General features: G+C 52.6%; 1 protein-coding gene, 1 long non-coding RNA gene and 1 other non-coding gene across 3 annotated transcripts; 2 read left to right on the forward strand and 1 right to left on the reverse strand.

Annotated features, from left to right (window-relative positions):
* The first annotated feature begins 54 nt into the window (after positions 1 to 54).
* LOC118533426 (photoreceptor disk component PRCD) lies at positions 55 to 22,432 on the forward strand. The gene is made up of 8 exons (XM_078066146.1): positions 55 to 1,663; positions 1,981 to 2,049; positions 4,066 to 4,145; positions 12,793 to 16,689; positions 17,196 to 17,278; positions 20,234 to 20,345; positions 20,689 to 20,731; positions 22,028 to 22,432. The coding sequence occupies exons 1-3, from the start codon at positions 1,590 to 1,592 to the stop codon at positions 4,085 to 4,087; spliced, it is 165 nt and encodes a 54-aa protein (XP_077922272.1). The 5' UTR covers positions 55 to 1,589; the 3' UTR covers positions 4,088 to 4,145; positions 12,793 to 16,689; positions 17,196 to 17,278; positions 20,234 to 20,345; positions 20,689 to 20,731; positions 22,028 to 22,432.
* Positions 9,987 to 16,556, reverse strand: LOC144380898 (uncharacterized). Its single transcript, XR_013445222.1, has 3 exons — positions 16,461 to 16,556; positions 15,234 to 15,281; positions 9,987 to 10,472 (listed from the first exon to the last, which is right to left on the reverse strand). It is a non-coding gene; the product is annotated as an uncharacterized LOC144380898 (long non-coding RNA).
* On the forward strand, positions 20,040 to 20,121 carry LOC118533433 (small nucleolar RNA R38). The gene has a single exon (XR_004916229.1). It is a non-coding gene; the product is annotated as a small nucleolar RNA R38 (small nucleolar RNA).
* Positions 22,433 to 23,264: the final 832 nt, after the last annotated feature.

Raw genomic sequence — 23,264 nt, forward strand, 5'->3', positions numbered from 1 at the left:
GTGGAGGAAAGTCCACAAGAAAGGCAGCCGGCCGGTCAAGGAGGTACTGGGGGGAAGGTTCAAGAAATCTTGGGGAGGCCCAGGCCCTGGAGACATCTCAGCTGCCAAGGCTGAGACTAGGCAGCGGTTCTGCGAATGGAGGAGACAAATCCTTGTCTTGGTGGTCCTGCTCTGCGAGGTGTAAGCGCCACAGGACCGGAGGTGGGGGCTGGGCCTCAGAGCCAGAGGGTCCCCACCCTGCAAGTAACTGTTCAGACCTGGGACGGCCGGGTCCCACCTCTGACTCCCAGCCCCAGCCCGAGGCCAATGTCCAGTTCCCCCGAACGCTCCCTGGTGACCCCACCCTTCTCAAGACTTTGGGTCCCACTGTGAGTATTAGAAGAGGTTGGCTCTCCTCTTCAGCTTTGGTTTAGGTATGTTGAAAATCATATTTCAAAGTAGAGAGCCCAGCTGGAGCCCCAGCTCTGGCCCTCCCTGGAGCTCAGGGTTCAGGTACCTCCCTGGAATCCTGGGCAGGAGCCTCTTTGACACTGCTTCCATCTCATTTGAGGGAAGGAAAATCTAGTGCCTTCTTCTGGGGATTTTGGAAAGGGATGGAAGAGGGTGGATGCTCAGACCCATGTCTGCTCCACAGGCTGCCTAGGCCAGGACAGAGCACTCTGCACCTGGCCACCTCCCTGAAGCCCTCTGAGAGGACACCCAATGCCAGTGTGGTGCCCTTCCAAGCAGCTGCCCAGGAGGTTTCCACTGGGAAAGTGAGCAGGAGAAATCTTATTTCTATTTAGTTTCATCTCATCCTTTACAAGTCTTATGTGTGTTCGTGGTGCAGGACTGTATTTGCCCAGTAGTATAGTATATAATGTCTAAGTGGATACATATACCTATTTCACAATGCATACTTAAATTCCGTCTTTTAAGGAAGGGGGTATGTCATCAGTAACATTTGGAGAGGATTGTCCAGAGGGGAGAACTGAACCGCTTAGCCAGCCCTTCACTCCCTGGCTTCCCTTGTCTTTCTGGCTTCATCATCTAATATTCTTCTCCCTTCCTCCCCTCCCGATGCCTCCCCATGACATCATTGTTCTGCTGACACTCAACTTCCAGTTGCTGGAACATGCCCTGTGCTTTCATGTCTGCAGCCCCCAGCAGAATCTTCCAGCCGGGGGGCCCAACCTTCCTTGAGAACCTGCAAATTCTGATGCCCCCAGCTCCTCTTCCAACTGGGCATTCCCTGAAGCTCTGCAGGTGCCTTCCATCACCTACATCTCTCTATTGTGCTCATTTATGTAACTGGCCAGGGCATGTGTCTAGACTAGAAGCCCCTTGAGGGTTGGGCCCAGGTCTCAGTCACATCGACATCCAGAACGGACAGCTTGATTTACCCTGCCACTGCGGCAGACAACCTGGGCCGAGTGAGGTTAATCAGTCTGCACAAGGTCGGATCTGCTGACTCCAATAATCAGCTTGAGCTTCCTAATCCAGTGCAGGCAGGAACCTCAGGACGGACAGCAGTGGCTTGTGAGAGCGGGCAGGGCCATTTTGGCCTTCTTCTACAGACCTTGTCTGGGAGGGGATGGGGCTGCTGAGCCATGTGCACCACCCTCTTCCTGCTCAGCACCTTGGCCATGCTCTGGCGCCGCCGATTCGCCAACCGGGTCCAACCGTGAGAAACTGACTGGGCCACGGGCTTGGGTGGGGAGCGGGGGGCGGGGGGGGGGGGGGAACTACTGTGCCGGGCCAGAGCCAAGTTGAAGGTGGGCCTGAGCTACCTGGACCTCCTGGGAGGCTTTGGGGTGGGGGGTGGATTTGCAGGGAGTCCCTGAGAGGCTTCCCCTCAGAGCAGGGAGAGTTTGCACCTCTTCAAAGACTCTGGCTGAAGCCCCCAGCCCCGCAGCCCACTGTGGCTAGGTCCTGCAGGAGAGGGGGGTCTGGGCCTGGGCGCTGCCCACAGCTCTTCCTGCCTGTTCCTCCCGCCCACAGAGAGCCCAGAGGAGTAGACGGGGCCGTTATGGGCAGCAGATTGGAAACAGACCTCCGGTCCTCAGGCAGGTAAGGCAGAAGAGAGTCGGGGGTGGAGGAGGGAGGGTGCGTCCAAGAAAGCTGCCGCTTTCCCTGTCCCTGTCCGTGCTTGGGGAGGTGTAGGAGTGTGTGCGTGCGCGCTGGAGCCTGGCCCCTCGCCCCAGCCACCCTGTTCCCTGTGTGCCCGGTGGGCAGGCTGAATGTTTTCTCTAGGTGGCAGTGGGAGCCCCCAGCCTCTCCTCTGGACCAAAGCTGCTCTGCCTTGTTTGTCCGAGTGTGGGGTGGTCCCCAGGGTCCTATCGGAAGGCGCAGGGGGACTGGAGAGAGGGATGGGGCAGAAGCAGCTCTGGCGGCTCGGCTCGCCTTCCCCTCCCCCTCCCCCTCCCCGGCTGCCCCCGCTCAGCCTCCCCGGCTCCTCTGCCCGAGCCGCGAGCAGGATTGGCTGTCCAGTCCCCAATAGGAGGCGCAGGAGGAGCATGACATCATCAGCACGGAGTGCCATTGGCTGGGCAGCTCCTGCGGGCTGGACGCTGTCTCCAGTGGCCAGAAAGTTAACTCTTCCCTAGGCTGGAACCATGTGGCCTTTACGAGGGGTGAAGTTTTGGGAACTTCTGGATTTTTCCTTCCCTGGGTCATCAGGGTCCTTAGATGATAGGGGCTCCTGTGCCCAACAAAATCTGGAAAAATCGACAATTATTTATTAAGAACATAGTGTTTTGCATGTTCTTTCGTGCCTGTGGGCCCACCTAGTGTGGGAGTCCTGTGTGGAGTGACATTCTCTCCGGCAAAAGATCTACGAGCCTTCTCCCACTCCTAGTGAAACAAAGAACAGGATGCCCTTGGGCTCCAGGGCCCCTGGCCGGAGGGAGTCTCCCCACAGGGCTCGGATGACTGAGCAGTCAGCATGCCTGCCTGCCGGGGCACCCCAGTGTCTCCTTCTTTTGGGGTGTGGGACCCACCTGCAGTGCCCCTCAGCCACACAGAGACTGGCGAGCCACAAGAATGGGAGTCTCTGTCTGTGTGTGGCCCCTAATTCCTCCTCGGTGCTGGGATCCCTCCAGGCCCTGTCAGAAGGCCCACCGGGCAGCCCTGGGGACGTGCCGGAAACAGGCATTTCTGTGATGCCCTTCCTTGGCATCTAGGCTAGCTGAGATGGTCACGAAAGTGCCCAAGTAGCCCTACTGGTGAAATGGGCTGACCTAGGTGAAATGGTGAGCCCCAGGCCTCACACAGAGCAGGCCCTCAAATGACTGGTCCTCCAGGTTGAGTTTGGGTCTGGAGGTGTGTAGCCAGAGTCCACATCCTGACTCTCTGCTTACTGACTGAGAGACTCAGGGAAAGTTACGTGACCTTTTTATTTATATACAAACTGGGATTAATAACAGAATGGTGTGGGGTGTTGGTGAGGTTCAAATTGAGATCATGGTAAAGCACTTGGCATGAAGTAGCTGGCTATTCTCCTGCTGTTACCTGGCTCTTGATCAGGGTTCTAGTCTTCCCCTGAGGTCTCTCATATATTAACTCACTTGGAGGTTGTAACAGTCCCAGAGGGTTGGCAAGACAAGCGTTTCTATCTCTCATTAATGGTGGAAGAAACTGAGGGACGGGGAGGTGTAAGTTACTTGCTTAAGGTCATCCATCCGATTTGTGGCCAATGGGGACAGACGGGTCCCTGACTTCAGGCAGTCTGTCTCTTCCACACGAAATAGGCCCGGACCCCCTGTCAGGAGGAGAGAGCTGAATCTGGACTATCTGGCCTGGCCTCTTGTGGTCTAGCCAGAAGGAAGCAGTTTCCTGTTAACTCCTCGGGACCCAGTTAACTGGAAAAATCGCCCTAACACCTAACACCTCCTGCCTTCAAGGGCTGGCCTGAGGGAAATTTCTGCTCTCCAATTCCACAGTCACAAATTCCAGCTGATTTCCCGGCTGCTCCTAACCCTCCATAGTGGGGTGACTTGCTAGGCCTGGGGCGGAAGGGAGAGGAAGTCTGGAAACACGGGAAGGACATCCCCCTCAATCCTCTGACTCCCATGCTTTTCTGTTTAGGGAGAAAGAGTCTCTGAAGTAAGTCGTCACCTCTTCAGGCGGAGCTCGGCCCCAGGGACTGAGATCAGGGGCAGAAGCAGGTAGGGCAGGCCTGCGAGCCTTGGAGGGGAGAGGGCTGGGCTGGGGACCAGGAAGGAAGACTCTGCAAGTCTGGCCGTGTGGGAGCAGAGCAGGCCACCTCCAGCTCTGTGGTCATCGGTGGAGGGTGAGCATAAGGCGGGTGGACTCTCATCAGCTCCTACCTTGAGCCTGTTATGGTCCAGACCGCGAGGCAAGGGCTTTAAGGGAACGACATGTGATCTCAACAGCATTTTCTAGGGCTGGGGATGAGGTGGAGGTCATGCGGGGGGCCTGAGGGCAGTGCCAGCGGACTTCTAAGGGAGAGGAGGTGCTCTGGAATATCCATTCTGCAATGCAAGCCTCTGCCTTGGCATGGGAGGAAGTGCTAATCTGGTTTGGTTTTCTGTATTAGTTCAAGTCCTGGCTTGCTCCCCACCCACAAAGGATGCTGTGGTGGAAGCAGCAACAGGAAGCAGGAGAATGGGAAAAAGCAGCCATCAAGAAGGTAGACCCCTCCCTTTGAGCCCCTGGACCTGTCCTCACTTTGCCCCCGGTGCTGGTGGTGGGACTCCTGAGGCAAGGCCTGGCTGGGGCCGGCAGGAGGGGCAGAGACGCTCATTGCTCTGGGCTGGGCTCCCTTCCTCTGAGGTCCTGAGGACCGTCTGAGGTCGGCCCAGAGCGGGGCTCGGCGGGGTCTACTCTGGGGCGGCTAGAGGAGGAGCAGACGGGGAGCAGGGAGCCCCAGAGCCAAAGGATCGCTGATAGGTCTTCTCATTCATTCCCTAACTTAATCCTTGCAATAACCCAAGGAGCCTGGGCATGTTATTGTCCACATTTTGGAAATGAGGAAACACAGAGAGGCTAACGAACTTGTCCAGTGTCGTCTAGCTAGTTAATGGGGGACCCCCCCAGCCTCATATGGAGGCTGCAGAGCCACCCGCGCTCTTAGCCACCAGGGCCCAGTCGTCTCTGAAACCACCTGGAAGTTTGCAACTGCTCTGTGAAAAGGGGTTCCCCTGGCCTGGCAGCCCCAACGCTTGTGGTCCAAGGCTGCATGGCATCAGTTTGCTCGGGTGGCACGCACTTCCTGTGGCACTTCCCTTCCCCGGTCCCCAGGACGCACCCTGTCACTGGCCGCTCTGCTGAAATTATCTGCAAGAACTGCCAGTTGGATCTGTGACATGTCTGCCTGCAGCTGGAGCGAGGCATCACTCAGCTGTGCTCCGAATGTGTCTTCCGGGCACGCGTGTGTGCATGCGTGCGTGTGTTCCAAAGGGCCAGTAGCTTGTGGGAAGGGAAGAAGCATGACACTTGTTTTTGTCAATCCGCTGACTGCTCAGCACCGCGGCGGCCTCCTTTGCCCCCAGCTGCTCTGCCATTTCTCTCTTCACAATCCTGCCCGATCCAGAGCAGAGATCAAAGCAGATTTCCGCTTCTGCTCCCTGGGATCCAGGCACAGACCTGCAGGGAGCTGCTCCCGACTGTCTGGAAGCCATTCATCTTGCAAAGCACCCCCCACCCCCTCCCGCACGTGCACCCCCCTTCCTTGCCATCCAGCCCCCATGGTGGGCGGGCAGGCAGGCGGGTGGGCGGGCAGAGAAGTCTCCGTCTGGCTGGCCCCTGCCATCAGGAGGCAGGAGATGGGGAGTTCTCTAGACAGAAGCCCCTCTGTCGCCGTGACTCCACATCTGAAGGAGGGAAGGAAAGGGTGAGATGCCACAGACAGAGGGGACCCACACTGAAGCCATGGGGGAGGGGCTGCTGATCCTGCAGGGAGCCTGGCAGTGCTGTGGAAGCTTCTAGAAGTAGGGCGGGGCAGAGGCAGGGGAAGGGTCCCACCAGGGGAAGGAGCTCTGGGCTGGAACCACAACAGAGCCCCACTGCGCAGTTGACCCGGGCCAGGAGTTCGTGACCACCTGTCTCAGCTCCTGTCAGCTTGTCTTTCTCCTCCAGGCAGCGGTCTTCCTGGTGACAGGGCTGTCAGGTTGAGGGCCAGAGGGCACTGTTCCTGGGGCCCCAGTCTGCGTCCCTGAGCCCTACCTGTGTATTCATCCTCTAATCTTATTTGCCATGTTCCTGTCACTTCAGCCATGGCTCTGCTCTCCACCGTTTCCAGGTGGCCTGTCTCCTTGCACTAGTCTGAGGAATTGTCAGGCCAAGGTCACCTGGCTGGACAGGGGCTGGCTGGCGGCCCAGACACACCTCCACAAAGCGACACCCCTTCGCAGCACTGTTCTAGGAGCCTGCTCAGGGGATGGTGGCTCCTCCAGGCATGGGTCCCAGATGAAGGGAGGGAAGGCGAGGGGATGGGGGGAGTGTGTTGGCTGGCCTTGGCGCCTGCCCGGGCCCTGGCAGCTGGGGTGCCATGTGGGCCGGGAGGGAGGGGCCCTCTCCCCCAGGGAGCAGGCTGGCTTCGGTGGGAGCAGATTGTGTTTACACCTTCCCCACACGCCCAGCCCACGCTCCCTCTTATTCCCCAGGGCTCTCCCACCCCTGGGCTCTCTGCACAACTTGCACATTTGCTGCCCCTTTCCCGCTGCAGGAAGGGGCCACCCTCAGCCGAGCGCTCCTCTAGAGAAGGCTGCCCGGCCCCGGGGCGCTCCTTCCTCAGCCCACTATCTCCTGTTGCAGGGGGCGGGCCCAGTGTCCCCAAGAGGCTGCCTCCTTCCCCCCCCCCGCCATTTCCTTGGAAAGAGCTGCTGCTTGGGAATGGGAGCAGGAAAGCCCAGGGGCTTGGCAGACTGACCATAATAGGAGGGAAGGGATTAAGGGCAACCGGAGAGACAGCGCTGAGGCTGAGAGCTGGCGCCCCCCCTGGCGGGGGGGGGGGTGCTGGCTCTCATGAAATATCAATGTAGAATCTAAGAGCGAGGAGTCCGGACTCAGGGCACCGGATTTGAATCCTGACTCCACCGTCTCTTCTCAGTTCTGTGGCCTGGGGTGGGTTGCTGAACACCCCTGCCTGGGGTTTCTCCTAAGAGGAGGGTAACGGTAAACTTGTCTCAGAGTTCTTGTAAGGGTTAAATTAGATGACGTGTCTAAAGTGCTTAGCGCACTTAGTAAGTGTTCAATATATCTGAGCCCGGGGAACGGTGTTAACTACTGAACAACAGGTCAGTTTGCAACAGTGGTAGGTTCAGAACAGCTAGTCCTTCGCCTCCTCACCCCATGGCCCTTCCTGCCCTGTCTTTGCACATACTCAACAGCGGGGCCATGGGCAGTTCTGGAAACAAGCCCGAGCCCGGCCCAGCACAGGGGCACCCGGTAGGACCCGGCAGCCAGGCAGACTGGACCAGGGAGCACTGCTGGGTGCCTGGAACCCTGTCCCAACCTCCAGTGGGAGGTCTGACCCGGACACCTTCCCTGCAACGGGCTCTGCTTCCCCGCATGGATCTCAGCTCCTAGAGAAGACAGGAGGTGATGGCCCTGATGCTTTTCCACCCTCCACCTGAATGCTAATCTCTAATCTCTCTGCCGGTTGGAACCTGAATGGCAGGGAAAAGGCTGCTCTGCGCGGCAGGGCGGGAGCAGGGAGGTGCTGTTTGTTGTTGGCTACCTTTGTGGCTGAGACTCTCGGGGCTGCTGCCTGTCGCTCCTGGAGACTGGGACATGACCGGAGAGCTAATGAGGTGGCGGGGGTGGGAAGCAGACATAGCAGCTGCATCAGTTGCTGCTGTCCTGTGTCACCCTAGGGAGCAGATGCTGCCACGGGGAGTACCCCGCCCGTCCCAAACGTGTGGTTGTGTGGATGCGGGCAGGATGGTTCTGGGCGAGGGCATCCAGCAGAGGCCCTGGTCCAAGACAAGGTGGGCGTGGCACCTGATCTGAGGCGGGCACGGTGGCATAAGGACTGGTCCCACGGGTTCCCAGGGACCCTTTACAGGACCTCAGTTAGGAAGAAGCCCAAGACCTTGAGCTAGAGGGAAGTAATGCTTCTTTGTGAGCCTCGAAAGAAGGGAAATGGCTAAGGTTTATAGTAATATAATGATACTAATAATATTATTAATAATGGCTAATGTGTCTCAAACACTTCTTCTGTGCTAGGCGCTGTGCCAAGTGCTTTATTTATATGCATTGTCTCATTTATGGGGCAGGAACTGTTGTAATCCTCATTTACCCAATAAGGGAAGTGAAGTTCACAGAGCTTGCTCAAGGTCACTCACAGCGAGTAGTGAAGCCAGGATGTGTGCCCGGGCAATGTGATGCCAAAGCCTGGGAAGGTGTTGGGGCACAGAGCACTGACTCAAGTCTTGAGCTGGGGCTCGAGGACGTCCTGGGTGTGACCTGTCCCCCAGGGCACAGGGAAAGAGAGCTGTGGACCCCGCCCAGTGATATTCCCACTGCTCACTCTGCAGAAACTCATCATTTGAGGCTGGGCCAGACTCTGGGCCCCGTAAGGCCAGTCCTGGCCTGCCAACTGAGGGGAGTGAGGAGAGCTGCCTTTCCAGGACCTGTCACGGCCCTCAGGGAGGAAGCAGTGGCCCCTAGCCAGGACGACAGACATGATCGAGCTTGTCACTCATTGCCACTACGGCTCTGTTGCAGAGCCCTGGGGGTAGGAGAGGATGGTAGCCAGCAGCCCACCCTGAGATGGGGGAGCTTGAGGAGGAAGGCTTTGTTGTTTGTTTTGCAGGGGAGGGTGTGCGGTTTCAAGGAGATGGCTTCAAGAGGGACCCGCTGACTTCAGCTGGAAACCAGCCCTTATACCTGGGGATTACGGACCCTCTCTGTGGGATACACATGCCCCCTAGCGGGGATTAAGCTGAGAGGGTGGCTGAGAAAATTAAAACCAGAAAAAAAAAAAAAAAAAAAAAGATTTTCTGATAGATTATGGCCTCTGAACCTGGATGGGAATGGCCGGTCCCGTGTCCGTGCAAATGCACGTGCCCGCGCGCACACACACACACGGGCACACACAGGTTTAATACCGTTTGCAGAGGCCAGGTGAACGGAGCATTCAAAGAAATGATTTTATTTCTTCTTGGTCATTTATTTAAGAAGCGTGTATCGGGAGCCTGCGACGTACACACCCTGTGCTAGGTGCTGGAGTCAGACCGTGACGAAAGGGATGGTGCCCGACCTGCCAGGGGGGACAACAGGAAGAACCTGGCTGAGGAAGCCCAGGTGTGCTGGCTTGGCTGCTGTCTGGTCACATGAGCTTTCCTTCTCTGGACCTCAGTCTCCCCATTTAACAGGCAGTGTGGAACCCAAGTGGTCTGATGCTGAGGATGGGAGGGACCCCTGACTACCCTCAGAAGAAGAACCGTCTGGTAAAATGAAGGGGATGGACCACTTCCAGATTCTCCCAGTCAGAACAGGCTACAATGGACCGTGTTTGGAGGTGCTGACAATGACTCGCCCCCTCAGCACGCGTGGATGGAGCACCTGTATGCTGGGCCTCGTGGGTGCAGAAATGAAGCAAGGCTTCCTGCCACAAAGAGCTAGAAAACATGGCCGAACAGAAGCACCTGACACTTGATAGCGGGCACCACACAGGATGGTGACCACATGGCCGCCGCAGTGTCTGCCTCACCCAGGTCCCTGTCTGTGGCGTGGGGAGGGGAGCCCCAGCAGACTGCAGTGGTCTCGTTCTGGTGAGGAGACAAGAGCAGAGCTCAGGACAGCGTGCTGTTCCTAAGGGTATACACACAGATCAGTGGGATCGCCAAAACAGACACCACGGAGGTGATCCAATGGAAAAAGAAAAGTCCTTTTGAGAGAATACAAAAAGCACTAACCATAAAAGAAAAAGATAAGTTGAACTTTATCGAAATTCTTGGAAAGCCCAGAATATTTGCCAAGCAAAAATCTGAGAAAGGACCCGTATCCAGAATATATAAAGAACTTTTACAACTCAATAATAAGAAGACAGCCCCCAAAAAGGGGGAGGGTTTAATAGACACTTCACAAGAAAGTATACATATGGCCAGTAAACACATAAAAAGATACACAACATCATAAGTCATCAAGGAAATGCAAATTAAAACCACTATGAGAGGGGCGCCTGGGTGGCTCAGTCGTTAAGCGTCTGCCTTCGGCTCAGGTCATGATCCCAGGGTCCTGGGATCGAGCCCCGCATCGGGCTCCCTGCTCCGCGGGAGGCCTGCTTCTCCCTCTCCCATTCCCCCTGCTTGTATTCCCTCTCTCGCTGTGTCTCTCTCTGTCAAATAAATAAATAAAATCTTTTAAAAAAAAAAAAAAAAAACCACTATGAGATACTACTGCACACTCACCAGAATGGCTAAAAGACCATGATAGATGTTGGTGAACGACCGTAATCCTGTACTAATACATTGCTGGGAAACCAGTTTGGCAGTTTCTTAGGAAGTTATCCGAGAGGAATGAACCTGGTCCACACAAAGAGATGTTCAGAGCAGTGTTATTAATAATAGCTTCAAACTGGAAACAACCCAAATATCCTTCAACAGGTGAACGGATAGGAAAGGGGGCAGTGTATTCACACAATGGAATACTACTCAGCAATAAAAAGGAAATGAGCCACGATATGAGTCATAACACGGGGCACTGAGAGAAGCCAGACCCCAAAGAGCACCTACTGTATGAATCCAAGTATAGGAGATTCTAGAACAGGCAGAACTAATCTGGAATGGCAGAAAGCAGATCAGTGGTTGTCTGGTGCCAGGGCTAGATAGGGACACTGTGAAATAGCAGGAAGGTGCCCTTCAGGGTGCTGGAGATGTTCTAAATCCTGACTGGGGTTATGGTTATACGGGTGTACGGCTGATTGGATGATTGAATCGTACATTTTAAATGCATGCATTTTATTGTATGTAAATTATACCTCAATAAAGATGACTTAAAAGAGTTTAAAAAAAACAACAAGAATGAAGACCTGATCCTTGTCTTGCTCACAGTCTAGTGGAAAAGCCAGATGTGAAAACAGATAATCATGACAGTGAGTATCCTAAGAAGTGTGCTCAAATAACAAGGGTTCTGTTCGTGACGCGCTCCCTCACGCCCGGCCCGTGGAGGTGCTTGTGTGTGCACTGTGCTAAACGTCCAGATGAGAAAAGAGGCTGAGACGGATGGGCAGTGGTTCACGCGGGGTTACTGAGCTAGAATCAGAGGGCTGGGACGGCTCCGAGCCCGCGTGGGCGAGGAGCATAGATTTCACCAGCCTGCGGCAGAACACCCAGCAGAGAGCTCGGGACCGCTGCAGCTTCTCAGGTGAGACTTTGCGGAGGAAGTATTGACACAGGAGCTGGAATTTGCTCAGCAGAGGAGAGGATGAGGGGAAGGAAGTTTCGAGGCAAAGGGAACAAACAATATAAACAAAGGCTGAGCAACACTCGTGAGAAGGCAGGATTCCTGGGAATGGAGAGACGTGTCCCAAGATGAGCAGAAGAGGTCAACAGGATATTACATGTTCTTCTCATTCGCTTATTTGTTAAGAACCCATTAAGCAATAATTTTACGAGAGGCAACAGCTCTGCTGAGCAGACAAGTGATGTGTGTGCTCTTAGCAAACACAGGAAACAACCCACTGCCATGCCAAGGTCGCCTCTTCTCAGTGAATGGGATACGCCTTGCGACATTTCTCCCCCTGCAGGAGGTTAAAGCTGTGGTCCACAGTCCCAGATTTCTGCTGAACACAATCTGTGGCACGCTTTCATGATCTTCAGAAATCCCAGGCGGGAACAAAAAAAAACCCTGTGCTTTTATGCTGGGCTTTCTGGCTGGCTGAAGTCAGGCCACTGGAGTGAAGCAAAATGTGTCCCACTGTCATCCTGTGTTCTTCCGGGAAACTCCGCACAGCGGTGAGGATCACAGGCTTTGAGGCTGGACTGTCTGAGGTCTGATCTCAACGCTCCCACTTACTGATCACTTTCACCTTTCTGCCCTTTGGCTTCTTTGGTTGCAAAAGGGGGGTGATCATAAGAGGGCAGATGGGAGAATGAAGGGACAGTACATGCAATGTGTTCAGACCCATCAAGTCTGAGGTGTTAAGCATGTATAGTTTTTGTATGCCAGTCTGGCCTCAATATGTTGGCTTCTTAAAAGGTGCTTCGAGCAGAGCCTGGCCCAGAGCAAACACTCAATAGACAGTAGCTTTTGTGTTTTCAGAAAGGGGACATGCACGTGTCAGCTCATTCCTTTTATTTTGCCATGACCTGTTCTTTCAGAGAATTATAATAAAACGAAAAAGATTTGGGACATGTGGATCGTATCATTTAGGACGATTGTGACTCTAACAGAACACCCAACTTAGGGTGGCTCAAACAGTAAGGAGATTTCTTTTTTAAATCTCCCATTCTGGGACATCTGGGTGGCGCAGTAGGTGAAGCGCCCGACTCTTGGTTTTGGCTCAGGTCATGATCTCAGGGTCATGAGACTGCGCCCTGCGTTGTGTGTGTGTGTGTGTGGGGGGGGGTCTGTGCTCAGCGGGGAGTCTGCTTGGGATTCTCTCTCCCTCTCCTTCTGCTCCTCCCCCCAAAATAAATAAATGTGAAAAACTCTGATTCTGTGTTTCACTGAAACTAACATGTCATTGCTTGTAAGATGCTCCTCGCATTCAGAAATATTAAAATGTTAAAATATGTGTCTCTGAGTCAAAACAAAGGTCTGAAGGTACGGGGCTCTAGGACTGGTATTTCGGCAGTTCATCATGAAGACTCTTTGTTCTTTGTTTCTGCTCTGCCACGTCAGACTTTCGGCTCTGGCTTTGGAACAAGCCTCACGGATGCAAGAAGGCTGCCACAGCGTCAAGCATCCTATCTTCACAGCGTCCCAAAGCCGGAAGAGAGGCTGTTGTTTTTAAAAACAAGAACACTTCCCCAAACTTGGCATAATTGCATCACACACCCTTTTCTGAATTCCTGGCAGAAGGAATAGATTTATGTAAGGGTCTGGTGCCAACTCATCAAGATACGCCCTTAGGGCTGGGGAGGAGCCCGTCTCCACCGAAGCACAAAGACAGCCAGTAGCTTTGTTCCGCTTGTGAGATGGAGGAAGAACCGCTGTGGGCTGCCACGCAGATGAACGTCCTGTGAATCACCGGTCAGCTGCTCCCGACATAAGCAGCCAACTGCTTGGGACATACCTATCCACCTTCCTGTTCTTACTAATGATAGTAGAGCTTCCTTTCCAGGTTAAGAAATTAACCTCAATATTCCAAAGACTCGGCTTCCTATTAATGTGGGTTTCGGATACCATCTCTGAAATCCTATCAGTGAATGGAACCCAGTGAGCTCATCACCCGAGCACAGAAGGCCAACTGACTAGATCTCACCTCTGTTGAGCCAAGGCCCTTGCACTGCACCGAGGACTTTGGCCCTGCTCCGCTCGTGTTCTGCTTCTGTCACTGAGCACTGGACTGTGTGACTCTGTCCATATCAGTAACTACAGATCCACACTAGCCTTGGATAACGGCTGCATCATAATTCCACCGCACATAAAACTCAAGAATCTCAGACCTCGGGGCGCCTGGCTGGCTTAGTTAGTGGAGCACACGACTCAATCTCAGGGTCCTGAGTTCAAACCCCGTGCTGGGTGTAGATCCTACTTAAAAAAAGAAAAAGAAAAAAAAAAAGAAATCACAACATCTAACACTTTGGTCTCGACAGCTCTGAACCCCTGCCTGCTCATTCAGAAATCTGATGCATTCTTTGTTGTCTTTCCCACTGATTTCTTTTTAAGATGTTTATTTATTGATTGATTGATTTGAGGGAGAGAGAGAGCGCGCGCACGCGAGCACAGGAGCAGGAGGGGAGGGGCAGAGGGAGAGGGAGAAGCAGACTCTCCGCTGAGCAAGGAGCCCAATTTGGGGCTCCATCCCAGGAGCCTGGGATCATGACTGGAGCCGAAGGCAGATGCTTAGCCGCCTGAGCCCCCCGGTCTTTCCCACGGATTTCTGGCCTGTCCAGGCAGCGTGCCCAACAGGTGCGCAGTCACAAGTCCTCTCACTGCATTTTGCTCTGGCCTCTTGGCCACTGCCCAGCCGCCCGGGACACCCCATCCGCTGTGAGCCTGCTGCTCTTCCGCTAAGTGTCCTGTCGGGTGTGAAAGCTACACTATGGACACACTAGGCGGCAACCAGTCCGGGACTCAAGACTGCCTTGCTAGAGCCCAGAGCCCCACGGTCTAGCACCCATCAGCCCCTGCAGCCTCTCCTCCTTACCCTTCCTGCCATAAAGTGGCTCAAAAACTGTGGAACAGGTGCCCATCATTCCCCCCAGTAATTTCATCCCTAACAACCCCTGCAAACACACAAAACCCCTCTTTGCTCCTCTCCCCCACAACCAGAAGCCCTATAATAAGACTGATGTATAGATACACCTGGTGCAGTACAACTTAGTGGTGAAAGCACGGACTCTACATGCAGGGCTCAAACCCCGACTCCAGCAATTACCAGTTGTGTGAATTTGGGCAAGTTACTTCATCGCTCAATGCTTGCATTCCCTCATCCGTGAAACAGGGGTAGTGATGGTGCACATTAAAGAAATCAGTGCACGTCTAGTGCTCCAGGAGTAACATAGTGTAAGTGCCACGAGGTATCCACTCTGGCTATTGTTCACCGGCAGCAGGTCGCTCGCCTGCAGACCTGCAGTGTTTGGAACTTCCACACTTAAAACTCCCTCTCCAGGGGCACCTGGGTGGCTCAGTCGTTAAGTGTCTGCCTTTGGCTCAGGTCATGATCCCAGGGTCTTGGGATCGAGCCCCGCATCGGGCTCCCTGCTCAGAGGGAGGCCTGCTTCTCCCTCTCCCTCTCTCCCTGCTTGTGTTCCCTCTCTTGCGGTCTCTCTATCAGAAAAATAAATAAAATCTTAAAAACAAAAACAAAAACAAAACTCCCTCTCCAAGGGTGCCTGCGTCAGTCATGATCTCAGGGTCCTGGGATCCAATCCCGCATGGGGCTCCCTGTTCAGTGGAGAGTCTGCTTCTACCTCTCCCTCTCCCTCAGTGCCCTCCCTCTCTCTCTTAAATAAATAAAATCTTAAAAAAACAAAAACACCCTCTCCTAGTGTACAGGGAGAGAACCCATTCCCCCTTTCGGTATTATACAAAACAGTATCTTCAAGGGTAAGACAGGGAAACTTATGGGCCAATTTTACAACATAGAAGTTACTGCTAAGTGAGCCCATGATTACCTGTTGAGTATGTTCTGTGAGCAGAGGCAGCGAAATACCAACCAGGCACTGTGACGAAATTAAAAAGAAAATAAAAATAACTAAAAGAGATGTTTCCTGGGGCGGCTGGGTGGCTCAGTCGGTTAAGCGAGGGACTCTTGGTTTCCCCTCAGGTCATGATCTCAGGGTGGTGGGATGGAGCCCTGGGGTGGGATTATGGGGAGTCTGAGATTCCCTCCTCTGTGCGTGCGCGCTCTCTCTCTCAAATAAATAAATAAATCTAAAAAAAGAGAGACAGACATCCCCTGCCTTAAGAGCTTACAGTCAAATAGGTAAACATAAACAAATGTGGCAACTTGATAATAAACACGTGCGACCTATGGCCACATACAGAATAACAATCCAGACTCAATGCCACTGAGATCATCGCTAAAAGGTTGATGAGAAAGGGGGGAGGCTAATGCAGAAAAGGCTTCCCGGTCTTGCAAATTTAAACTAATTTCCAAATAGGTGTAAATTCTGGTTCTGACTAATGAGTGTTAAGAATAACGGTCAGGGGCGCCTGGGTGGCTCAGTTGGTTGAGCGACTGCCTTCGGCTCAGGTCATGATCCTGGAGTCCCACATCGGGCTCCCTGCTCGGCGGGGGGTCTGCTTCTCCCTCTGACCCTACCCCCTCTCATGTGCTGTCTCTCTCATTCTCTCTCTCTCAAATAAATAAATAAAATCTTAAAAAAAAAGAAAAGAAAAGAATAACGGTCAGAAGGGGCGGTGGCTGCTACACACCACCCCTGCTCTTCTCTGGTTTTTTTTCCCTTGTGGAATTAAAGCCGCCCGGCGGGTGGGGCTCAGGGTCTTTCGGAGCCGCCGCTCGCGGGCGCCCCCTGCCGCCCGGGCCTCCCCGCCCTCACCCCAACTTGAAGGGCAGCGGAGCAGGACACCCTACAGTCCCCCGGGAATCTGCCGCCCCTTCTCTAATGCAACCCACCACCCAGATGACCCCTCCCCGCCCCAAGTGAAATCCGCAGAGCGATTAAGAATGCAATCCGGCCGGGCCTCGGTTTCCTCATCCGTTCCCCTCGTGAGGCCCCCTTGAACTTTCTGCGCCACCCCAGTCTCGGCCAGGGACAATCTGTGGACTCAGTAGATAAATGACTGTAGCTGAAGCAACCGTCCATCTTCGTTTTCTTCCAAGATCAGGCCTCCCACCCCGGGGTCTCTACTGTCCCTGGTGGCGGCCACCATCTTACCCCCACGTCCAGAGTCCCGCTGAGAATGCGGCCGCCCCCATCGGCGGTTGTTTGGACTACATTTCCCCTGAGCCCTTTCTCAACATCGCGCGAGCTCTCGCGAGACTGCTGAGAGGACGTGTGCGCAGGCGCGGCTCCACCTTCTTTTCGGGGCAGGCCGCGTGGCTGGGAGGCATGGCGGCTTCTGGCTGGATCCAACAGGGCGAGCATTCTCGGGCCTTTGGCTGCGGTAAGGCTGTGGAGGTGGGGAAACGAGATCTTCCTTGACCCGGCGCAACTTCATTCGGCCTCCCCTGCCTCAGAGGCGGGATGGTGTCGATAAACCGGTCTCCCTTCTAGGGTGGTTGGGAGGCTTAGTGGAAATACCGGCTCAGACGACGCAGAAGGGCGCGAGTGTTGATGATCGGAGGGAGAGCGCTCAGGCCCTCCTTTGGAGTTAAAGGGCCCCTCCTGGGGCGGGAGAGGTTCTCCCAGCCTGTGCAGCCTCGTGCGTCGCACCACCACCGTGTGCCCTGCGGGTCTCCGAGGCCCGCCCACGGGGCAGGCTGCGGGTGGCAGTTCTTAATTCACATCGAGTGTTAACGTCCAAGTCAAGTCCCTCCTAGAGTGCCTTGAGGACGGCCCTAATCAGTAGTTTTTATTTAATCCTATAGACAGTCGTAAATGGGATTGTCGATTTTGGAAAGCCGTAATTCTACAACCCACCTTCCAAGCTCATTTTTTCATTCCCCACAGGCTTTTCTTTGGCGTCTGCGGAGACAGTGAGCAGCAGACCTGCAGGTTGAAGCTTAAAAGTAACGAATGCATCCCTGAAATGAGTAAGGATGGGTGTGGAAGGCCCGCCGCCTACCGCAGCCTCACACTTTATTCTGGTTTTAAGTTCAGTTTTATGAACACGTGGACGCATAAATCCAGTTAGGGTGAGAAAAATGGACCCCAAATCCGGAAATGAGCAGGGCCTGTGCCAGTGTGATTTGGGGCCACTAGGTGTCACTGTTTGGAATCAAAAGGGTTGCTGCACACAGGGACGGGAGGGAGACTTAAGAAATGGGTTTTGGTTGGCTGGGGTTTAGAAATATTTATGGATGATTTAAAGTTACCCTTGTCTGAAAGGACATCTTTTGTGAAGAGTTCTGATGCCTTGAGGCTCAGCTTTTTAAATACCAATCTTGAGATAACATCTTGACATCGGTTCTGTTAGAATGAAGTATATTTCCCTTAGAGATTAAAGGTGTTGATTGTAGACTCTGAAAAAAGTCAGGTGAAAACCATCATCTTAAGATATTGAGTGTAAGGATTTTTTTGATGAAAATTCTATAAATGGGAAGATTTTTTTTTGCTCTTTGGCAGAGTTGCAGAGATTAGCGTCCCTTTAGTGTCTAGTTAGATTTCAAGGTTGTGAGCCTCCCAGGATTGTTCCTGCCCAGATAAGGGAAGGAGTGTGGAGCTCTGCTAGCCTCCTTGCCAAGCAGTCTCCCAAACTACTTGTTAAACAATCTTAAGTGGAGTAGATATTTTCTCCTTTGCTACTGAGTAAACAAACTGAGGCTTAGAGTTAATACAGCTGTTTCTTGTGTTTTGTTTTTAAAGATTTTATTTATTGGACAGAGAGAGACACAGGAAGAGAGGGAACACAAGCAGGGGGAGTGGGAGAGGGAGAAGCAGGCTCCCCGCTGAGCAGGGAACCCTATGCAGGGCTCGATCCCAGGACCCTGGGATCATGACCTGAGCCGAAGGCAGACACTTAACAACTGAGGCACCCAGGCGCACCTGTTTCTTGTTTTTTTTTTTTATTTTTTTAAAGTTTTTTTTTTTTTTTTTTTAATTTATTTCAGAGAGAGAGAATGAGAGACAGCATGAGAGGGAGGAGGGTCACAGGGAGAAGCAGACTCCCTGCTGAGCAGGGAGCCCGATGCGGGACTCGATCCCGGGACTCCAGGATCATGACCTGAGCCGAAGGCAGTCGCTTAACCAACTGAGCCACCCAGGCGCCCTGTTTCTTGTTTTTTAAAGAACCATAAAAACGGCAAATTTTGTGAGGGGGCTATTACCTTTTTTCAGTTTCGTTGAGAAATAATTGAATTACAATTAGCCCAGTTGTTCTCCACTGGGGTGGAGCATGCTATTGGGATCTAATGGGTGCTGCTCAGTATCCTACAATGCACGAGACAGCCCCCACCACAGAGAACTACCCGCCCAGAATGTCAGAGCTGAGATCGAAACTTTCTATTAGGGGCGCCTGGGTGGCTCAGTCGGTTAAGCGTCTGTCTTTGGCTCAGGTCATGATCCCAGGGTCCTGGGATCGAGCCCCACATCGGGCTCCCTGCTCAGCCGGAAGCCTGCTTCTCCCTCTCCCAGTCCCCCTGCTTGTGTTCCCTCTCTCACTGTCTCTCTCTCTCTGTCAAATAAATAAATAAAATCTTTAAAAAAGAAAAGAAACTTTGTATTAGACTAACATGAGAGATCTGGGCCCTAGTCCCAGCCTGTTACCAGATAACCCCACCAGAGCCTTATTTCTTTGTAAAATCCGGTTACTGCTTTCCAGACCTGGCTGTATATCCAAGGCGCCTACAAAGTGTAAGAAGTACACCTCCAGCCATGGATGAGAATGACCCTGGATCGAGGCCTGAGAATTGTGTGGCCATCCCAAGAGCAGTCATATAGGAACAGTTAGATGATCTGATCTACTTATAGCTCAGGGATTTTTATTACAACAAGATTATAGCACTGGCTATTTTTAAGTAGCTCTTGGAGGCAGATCTATAATCCTCTACTAAAAAAAAACTGATCTAGCTCTGTGGATCATTGTGTATGCAGAGGTGAGTGAAAGAGAAATGACCTTGTGTGATGGTGCCTCCTGGCAGCGGGTTCCCTTTGTACAGCTAGCCTTCAACAGGATGTCCCAAAGGAGTAACCGCACATTTTACTGACACTGGAATATACACCCCACACATACTCTGCTATCAGGCACTTTGTGCCAAGGTAGACTCTGTCTTTAAAAGGGCAGGAAGTAGGGGCGCCTGGGTGGCTCAGTTGTTAAGCGTCTGCCTTCGGCTCAGGTCATGATTCCAGAGTCCTGGGATCGAGCCCCGCATCGGGCTCCCTGCTCAGCGGGAATCCTGCTTCTCCCTCTCCCACTCCCCCTGCTTGTGTTCCCTCTCTCGCTGTGTCTCTCTCTGTCATATAAATAAATAAAATCTTTTAAAAGGGTGGGGCAGGAAGTGTCAGTGAGTCAGGTCTGGGATGCTGGGTACATCTGGGCACTAGGTATCAGCAGTTTTTACCTTGAAGGAAAGTTGTTTTAATAAAGTAGACAAGAGGGCGCCTGGGTGGCTCAGTTGGTTAAGCGACTGCCTTTGGCTCAGGTCATGATCCCAGAGCCCTGGGATCGAGTCCCGCATTGGGCTCCCAGCTCAGCAGGGAGCTCAAATAAATAAATAAATAAAAACTTTAAAAAAAAAAAATAAAGTAGACAAGATTGAGAATTCTTAATGAGGGAAGCAAAGCAGAATTTTGTAAGGAAAAAGTGGTCTGCCTCTGCTAGAAGTGTCAGCCTGTGGGCTGGAGGATTGGTGGGAGCTGAGTCCATGATGATCTAAAGTTATCCCTGTCTGAAGGCAAAGAAAGGCCTTTCTGTGGAATATGGATGTCTGAAACTCAGTTCCCAAGTTTGCTTTATAAAAAAATTGAGGCCAGATTTGAGTGTGAGCTACTTGAGAGTTAACCTGTGTATGTCTTGAGTAGGTTTTTCTTTTGCAATTTCTCCTTGCCAGGTGCAGTCTCAGCCTCGGTTTCTGAGGCTGGAAAAGGATCCTGCAGAAGCGGATGGCAGTGGTAGCGCCTAGCCCGTGCCCTGGGCCCGAAGCGGAGACTTTGCTTTCGTATGTAAGTAGAGCCCTTCCAAGTAGACTTGGATGGGATGTTTGTTTTGCTGCTCCTGCCTCGGGTTTAGGATTGTGCTGAGTGGCAGGGAGATTTTAACATGGGTTTGTTTTGTTTTGTTTTGTTTTGTTTTTTTAAGATTTTATTTTTTGACAGGGAGAGACACAGCGAGAGAGGGAACACAAGCAGGGGGAGTGGGAGAGGGAGAAGCAGGCTTCCCGCGGAGCAGGGAGCCCGATGCGGGGCTCGATCCCAGGACCCCGGGATCATGACCTGAGCTGAAGGCAGATGCTTAACCGACTGAGCCACCCAGGCGCCCCTAACATGGGTTTGTTTTCTTTGCTAGATGTCTGCAGTGTGTGAGACAGAACTGACATGCTTTGCCTGAAGTAAGTGAAAGGACTCCTCTGTTGCTTGTGGTCTTTGTTTCCATCTTTCGTGTCCCTAGGAAGCCCCACAAGCCTATGATGGTTAGTTATCCCTGTCTGAACATCTCGGCTGAGGGGAAACCATCTATTCTGAGGCGTTGGGGTTTGGCTCTTTGCTCTTAAAAGTTGAGGCTTTATCAGGGATCAATCTGAACGGACTCCAGATGGAATTGTCTACCCTGCGAAGACCCCAGTCGAGTGCATCGTCCCTCTGCAGCTTGAAAACTGATGGTGTGGCTGCCCTGTCGCACTCTAGGCCCCTTGATCGATGTTCCTGGGGTACAGGCTCTAAGAAGGGGCAGAAATGGGCAAGTAGCCCAGGTGTGGGTCATGTTCTTACTGTGGAATGAAAGAGTGCTTGTCCCATATTTCGAGGAAATGAATGCAGTCTTTGAAACCGACGGGAATGTCGGAAGTCTGCCAGTTGTGGCAGGACTGTGACCTACCTCTGCACCACATGGTGACATTGAGGAAAGAAGGCATGGCACCAGCAGAGCGGTTTGGTTTCCAGGTGCTTTGTTTACAACACCAGGGAGCTCTGCTAGGGTTAGCTGAGATCGGGTCTGGACAACATGATGGGCATGGGGCTGCTCCTGGGGTAGCCGAGGGCTGAGGGGCTGTGGTGCGAACAAGAAAGTAGCCCAGTGATACTGGGCCGGGAGGGTGTCTGGCTTTGTTCCCATTTAAATGCCAGGCTTAGAGTGGGCAGATGGCCTTTTTCTGTTGAAATTGGGGGGTATGTATGGCTTTTTGTATTTAAGGTCACATAATTGTTCAGTTACCAAGAAAGCTAGATTTGGGGTGGGATTTAATAAGCCTGAAAACTGGCCCCAGTAAAAGTATATGTTTTAGCAAGTCGGGAAGTCGACTTCTTGCCTTATTGTTCCTGCGGAGTAGATTTGACTGCACCACGGGACTCAGGTAGACCTTTAGGTTTGACTTGAAAAGCTTAACCTCCAGAAAGGGGTTGAATGAGAATGTCCCCAGTGCTTCGTGGTGGTTCTTCCCTGGCCCCTTGCCAGACCCTGCTCCCTTTGCGCATTAGCTCCTGAGGGCAGGCTGCAGTTTCAGGTCTTCTGGGAATCCTGGCAGCCTGCTTTGAAGCGTTCTGTGCCCGGTGGTCCCCTCAACAGCATGGGCCTAATGTCTGGTTACAATGAGCGCTGCTACGATTGCCTTTTCTTCATTCACTTTGGCTTTCAATTTTGAGTCCCCTGCTTGACTGATCCATCAAATGACTCTCCTTTGGTCTTGCAGGTTATCTCCTCAGGACAGGCGATGCCAGGTGGAGCAGCACGGCCTCTGTTGCTAATTGTTAATGCCTACAAAATAATCCCCCAAAGGGAGAATAATTGAAGAATTCTTTGGACTTGGTCTTCAAAAGGAGCCAAAGAATTTGAGTGACAGCTCATCCCGCTGGCAGTCAAATCAGGGTGTAACATCCAGAATGCCACAGTTTAGCTGATCTGGGTGTAACTGGTGTGCTGGCAAGAGGGCAGTGATTGTGAACTGAAAAGGGTTAATGTGTATGTGCTCTGTTTTGGGGAGACTGAGGGGAAGCAGGTGCTCAGCCTAGAAAGAGGTTTCTCAGAGTGGATTTCCTGTGAAGTTAATGTATCTTGGGCTTAAATTTTGAAGCACAAATAAAAGTTTTTAAAAATGGATTTTTGTAACATGGATTTCATGTTGAGACCCTCATACTGGGATTTTACTCTGTGACTTAGCTAACACATTCTTGTGTAAATGAAGGTTTCACAGAATCCTGTTTGTTTTTTTAAGAGGGGCAGAGGGAGAGAAAGTCACAAGCAAACTCCATGCTCAACGGGGGGTTCGATCTCATAATCCTGAGATCACCAGCTGAAATCACATCGAGTCAGACACGTCTGGGCCCTGTGCTCAGCGGGGAGTCTACTTCCTCTCCCTAAGAGTGGGACACTTAACCGACTGAGCCACTGAGGTCCCCCAAGTTTCATAGGATGCAATCAGATGTTTTAGAGGTTCCCCACTAAACTGATTTTCTGCCCCTCTTAATGGGTTACCACCCACAAACATAACGTTAGCATTTCTCAAATGTAACGGATAGACCTAGGTTCTGATAGCTACAGATGTGACGGGAATAAGGACAAGTGTCCTGGATACAAGGAGGCCAGGCGTCCTGACTTAGGCTACGCTGGCTTACCAGGGCAGTGGGGTTTCTTTACTAGTAAAGGTCACTGTCAGGTGGCAGAATGGACTGATACTTGGTACCAGGTTTCCCACATTTGATGGTGTTCTTCCCAGGCCAATAATTCTTTCCAGAGAAATATACTTGGGACACTGCTGTCTTTGAGATCAAGGGACAGTTCGATGTTGCCAAGCTAAAGGGAGAGGCCTTGGCCTCCTGCTTGCTACTCCCCTCCAGCCTACACGGCTCGCCAGCCGCAGGAAGTGGTGGTTCCAAGCAGCTGCCTCTGACGTGAACGCCCAGGTCTTTGATCATCACATACCTGAATTT

This window comes from Halichoerus grypus, chromosome 2 (assembly GCF_964656455.1).
Source record: "Halichoerus grypus chromosome 2, mHalGry1.hap1.1, whole genome shotgun sequence".
Taxonomy (NCBI): domain Eukaryota; kingdom Metazoa; phylum Chordata; class Mammalia; order Carnivora; family Phocidae; genus Halichoerus; species Halichoerus grypus.

Excerpts from the sequence above, each read along its gene's own strand:
- LOC118533426 (XM_078066146.1), top strand. The coding sequence starts at position 1,590 with ATGTGCACCACCCTCTTCCTGCTCAGCACCTTGGCCATGCTCTGGCGC. Across the intron at positions 1,664-1,980 it reads TTCGCCAACCGGGTCCAACC|AGAGCCCAGAGGAGTAGACG; the intron begins GTGAGAAACTGA and ends TCCCGCCCACAG. Across the intron at positions 2,050-4,065 it reads GACCTCCGGTCCTCAGGCAG|GGAGAAAGAGTCTCTGAAGT; the intron begins GTAAGGCAGAAG and ends TTTTCTGTTTAG.